Source organism: Pollicipes pollicipes, unplaced genomic scaffold (assembly GCF_011947565.3).
Source record: "Pollicipes pollicipes isolate AB1234 unplaced genomic scaffold, Ppol_2.1 Scaffold_4295;HRSCAF=5057_pilon_pilon_pilon, whole genome shotgun sequence".
NCBI lineage: Eukaryota > Metazoa > Arthropoda > Thecostraca > Pollicipedomorpha > Pollicipedidae > Pollicipes > Pollicipes pollicipes.
Window position 1 is genome coordinate 21,016,898 of NW_023596461.1, and position 4,588 is coordinate 21,021,485.

Sequence of the window (4,588 nt, forward strand, 5' to 3'; positions counted from 1 at the left end):
GGCATGTCCCTGATCTCCCGTGTCCTACCCTCCTTACCGTGTATCCAGTACTCCACTACTGTCTACAGTTTTTCGTTATTATTGGGCTGTCTCGTCACTTTGGACGAAATTTATCATGCTCCGTCGCTGGTGCTATGCGAAATGCTCATTGACAAGTCGCGCTTGCTCAACAAGGTCTGACTGCTTTCTTTTTTCAACGATTTCGTTGGTTGTAAAAAAACTAATGACCGATAGCCCCTAAACCCTTTAAAGACTATTTTTATAAGCCAAAATTGCTATTGGCGCAACACGACCTTAGAACACCCATAAGCCAAGACGACCCAGTAAATCACCAAAAACATATTCACGTATAACATGCGTGGTGGGTTAGCGCCATGCGTGGTACACCAAGCCAGTGCAACATTCCTTCTTATCACGCCGGTCAGTGCGGTGTCAGGGCATGACCTTGACCCGCTCCCGGAGGCCACGTGGAGTCCACGGTCCAGTGCGCCAGAAATGTCGCCGGCACGCACCAAAACGATGACAGCGATGTGACGCGCGCCCCGCGCCGGTCGGGCCCCAGACACACGTGTGCTGTGTTGGCTGAAGAACTGCAAGTCACCGAAAAAAATCATGCTAACGGGAGCACGGATGATTCAATGCTCAGTGGCATCGGCAGTGTATGGATATTTTGCTGTGTTTCACGTGCATTGTATAATCAGCATCCAAACCTGATTGACGCTTAGACTGGTCCTGCTCTCATTTCACATGCCATATGGTGACCTATTTTCCGCATGGCTTTGCAAAGACCGACAAGCATATTCCTTTTTCTCTCAACAGATATTCACCGCTTCTATTTCGTTCACGTCAATGAAACGATGTACATAAATGAGGATAATTGTTTTTAATGATGAATACACTGCAATATAAGCGATAGAAATGTTGTCTAGCATTTGGAATTGTCTTGAGCTGAAACGCCTCTGATATATATATATATATATATATATATATATATATATATATATGTATGTATGTATGTATCATCTATACCATCTATACATGTATATATATATATATATATATATATATATATATATATATAAATACATGAAATAATAGAGATCAGAATGCAAGATATTGACGGCGTTACCACAATTCAAGGCGATTTCTTTTCGTGATGTTCATGATTGCATTTACTCGTCACTTTCACAAAGCCATGTTTCCAGATACCCTGGATAATTATTCTGCTCACCATTGATCGACTGGGACGGTCTTATGATGACATGGCTCTATCATGACCGGGTGTTTTATGCAGAGTTTACAAGAACCGCGTACGTTTTTCATGACATGAAGCTTAATCGAATCCGTGGAAGAGGGTCCGGTTAGCTATGTTCTCGCGACACATGACATGCTGTTCTCTTTCCTGGCTTCAGCTCGTCGTGAGCTTTTTGGAAAACGTATTAGCAAACCAGTTCGGTGCAAACCGCCTTTTGGACCGCGCGATGCTGACAGCAGGATCTTAATTGCCACGCAAGAACGAAATACGAAGTTAACCACCGGTGATTTATGCAGCAGATTGAGGGGTAACACCAAACAATTGCAAACCGCCAATCTACAGATGTTGACTGAAGCAGACAGAACATGACCGATTTCGCAGGAGGCTTGCAAGCGTCTACTCTACGCTCTAAAGGACGATGCCACGTAACTTTGCACCTCACGCAGCTCCTGTCAAAGCACCCTCACGTGGCCACCTCCGGGTCTCCCGCACTCGGGCGCGGCTTGCCCGCGTCCGATCCCAGCACTGACGGGTAGTAGCAGCCATACGCAGCGATGGCGCTGACGACGCCGATGCCGTACCCGACGGCGACGTCCTCCCAGTGGTGGTGATGGTCCCAGACGCGGCTGACGGCCACCAGCGCGGCGGCCGCCGGCGGCGCGGCCAGCACGGGCCGCCAGCGGCGGCGGGACTCGTCGCGGAAGAGGCGCGCCTTGCCCGACCAGTAGAGGCAGACGAAGGCGGCCAGGCAGCTGCAGAAGGAGGCGTGCCCGCTGGGGAAGCTCAGGCGCCCCTCTGCCACGTGGCGGGCGTCGCCGGAGCAGCCGGTGCCGAACCACGGCCGGCCGGCCGGGTGGCAGCGCGCCAGGAAGTCGGGCCGCAGCCGGCCCACCTTGCTCTTCAGCGTGTTCACAGCCAGCCCGTTGGCGAGGAGACCCAGGGAGAAGGCTAGCGCCGCCTGACGCAGGTCCTGCCAGTCGCCCGTGAGGAGGAGGCCAGGCGTCAAAGTGGCTGGCGGCACGCTGTAGATGATGTTCCAGAGGGCGGTGGTGGAGACGTAACTCTTGGTGACCGGGTAGCTGTGACGCCACGCCTGGCTCTCGGTCATCTCACGCACGGCTGGCTCGAGGCGCTCCGTAGCCAAGAACACCAGGTAAAGGACGATGCGGATGGCCAGCTGAATGATGAAATACCGATACCTTAATTCCGGAGGTATGATGCTCAAGAGGTTCATGTTTAGCTCGTAATTAGGCCTTTAATGCTAACAAAAATATGTGCATTGCGATAAATAAGGCCATGGTTGCATTGCAATTGTATATAGAGTTACACGAAGTGGTAACGGCAAAAAAAAAACACGAAGGTCATCTAGCATGAGGGTGTGGGACACATTTCCACAAATTAGTGTCGCAAAAACCTTTGTTCTTGTATAATCTGGGTAATCTTTAAAAAATTAAATAAAAATATGCGTTAAGCTGGATTTTTTCCTGTACGTTGTTATAGTTCTATAGAAATATGCTTTATTCATCATAAACAACATTTAAGACAAATCTTCGTCAAAATTTGACGTTGCTAAGCGTCCGGGAGAGTGCCGGGTTGCACAAGATTCAAACGTTAAGTAATAGATAACGCATGATTTGGATCGGTTTGAGCGCGGCCGGTGCCGAATCGCGTTATAGCCTAGAGAAAGCACTTTCCGTATTGGCCGCATCCATGCCGAAAAGCGCCAGTATCGAAAAAGCTCTGGGTGAATTGGATACTGCTCGTGATTATCTGCGATGGGTCTAGCGAACAGCAGTGCCAACGAACAGCGCCGTACATGTTTGCTTCTTAACGGGTGCAGAAACACAGCAAACCACTCATTCTTGTACCGCCGCCACGATCTTATCTAGGGTAAGCCAGGAACTATTCACATTTGGGTGCGTGCTAAGCCGGAGCTCGGTTTCTGGTGGACAAGATGTTTTGACGGAGTCGTGTGAGAACGACTTCAGCATCACAAGCGATATAGCCAAACTTTAATTATTATTTTTCTGGTGGGAGTCTCTGGCACGCCAATGAAGCGGTATGACTTACCACAGCACCTTTTTTTGCTCCGAACTTTCCCATTTGGTACCAGTAGGTACGAAAGACACACCCGTCCTCGTCACTGCGATTACACGAACTTCAGGGACACAAGGTACAAGGCACCATGCTTAAATCAGGCCGGTACGATTCTTAGTTTTCGATGCCGTCATTAATTTATGCACAACTTTTGCATTTAAGCGCTCTCAACCTCATTTAAACAGCAAGCATGTGCCATTTTGTACAGCGCTTGCCGAAGTAGATGCCTGATTCGCTTTAGGTGATCTTAACGCCATCTAGTGTAAAGACGGACGTTCACATATAGGTGTCGCTGGCATCGACAAACGTTCGTCGCGAACGGTTTTGCTTTTTGCACACAAAATTTTGCTGCGATGGGAGACGGTGCAGTTATCATAATTTTGCCAAATGTTTTCATTAGTATTTCATCTATTTAATGGCAACGCGTTCTTTTATTCCACTGTACCCTCTCCGTGGTTTACTGCTCCACTGCTACCAAGATGGTACCTTATCTATACAGCACCTGCTCCTCCCATATTTAAAATACAGGCACGTATAAAAAACGCATGCAATGGATGGTCGTTTTAGAATGATGTACTCCATATGTGCCATAAAACTAACACTGATTTGATCAATCGAGGCAGCAAGCGAGGCTTTAGAGACCCAGCCGGTTGGAGGCAGAGTAAGCGAACATACATTTCACCCTTTAGGAGCCCTTCGAGAGCCGTGGTAGGTCTTATGTACATAGTCAGCAGCGCCGATATAGTTAAGTCATGCGCAAAAATGTCCTGTCCCAAAAGTCGAGAGAGACTCCAGGTGTGAAATGAGCGGGTATGGCCGGGAGTAATGATGCAAAGGGATGTCCTTATTGTGAATGAGAGGAGGCTTCAGCCATGTGAGGATGTTAAAGTAGTGGAAAAGGCCCATCCCCTGACCTAGGCCAGGCCCTAGTCCGGCAAGGAGGGTGGCTTATCAAACTGGCCTCCCCGTTGATTTCCAAGCTGAGATCCTGTCGTGAATAATACCAGGCTCCAATCGTAGAACGAGTAGGGATATTGCGTGATAGAGGGCCAAGAAATGACAGGAGGCCACTGCTATTGCCAAGGTATAGCCCATGCACTGTATATACTTTGGATGGTTGTATAGTGCCCTTGGTACGGCAGAGGGCTCTCTCCGCTCCATTGTTTCCACTGCCCCTCTCTTTTAGTGATATAATCATGATGCGGCGCGATGGGAGGACCCCATCGGACTGGGAGG

The 4,588-nt window shown here is 48.8% G+C and overlaps 1 protein-coding gene across 1 annotated transcript; it reads right to left on the bottom strand.

Annotated features, from left to right (window-relative positions):
* Positions 1–1,119: 1,119 nt before the first annotated feature.
* LOC119096926 (phospholipid phosphatase 5) lies at positions 1,120–2,937 on the bottom strand. The gene has a single exon (XM_037219930.1). The coding sequence runs from the start codon at positions 2,487–2,489 to the stop codon at positions 1,719–1,721; it is 771 nt and encodes a 256-aa protein (XP_037075825.1). The 5' UTR covers positions 2,490–2,937; the 3' UTR covers positions 1,120–1,718.
* Between the last annotated feature and the right edge of the window lie 1,651 nt (positions 2,938–4,588).

Excerpts from the sequence above, each read along its gene's own strand:
- LOC119096926 (XM_037219930.1), bottom strand. The coding sequence starts at position 2,489 with ATGAACCTCTTGAGCATCATACCTCCGGAATTAAGGTATCGGTATTTC.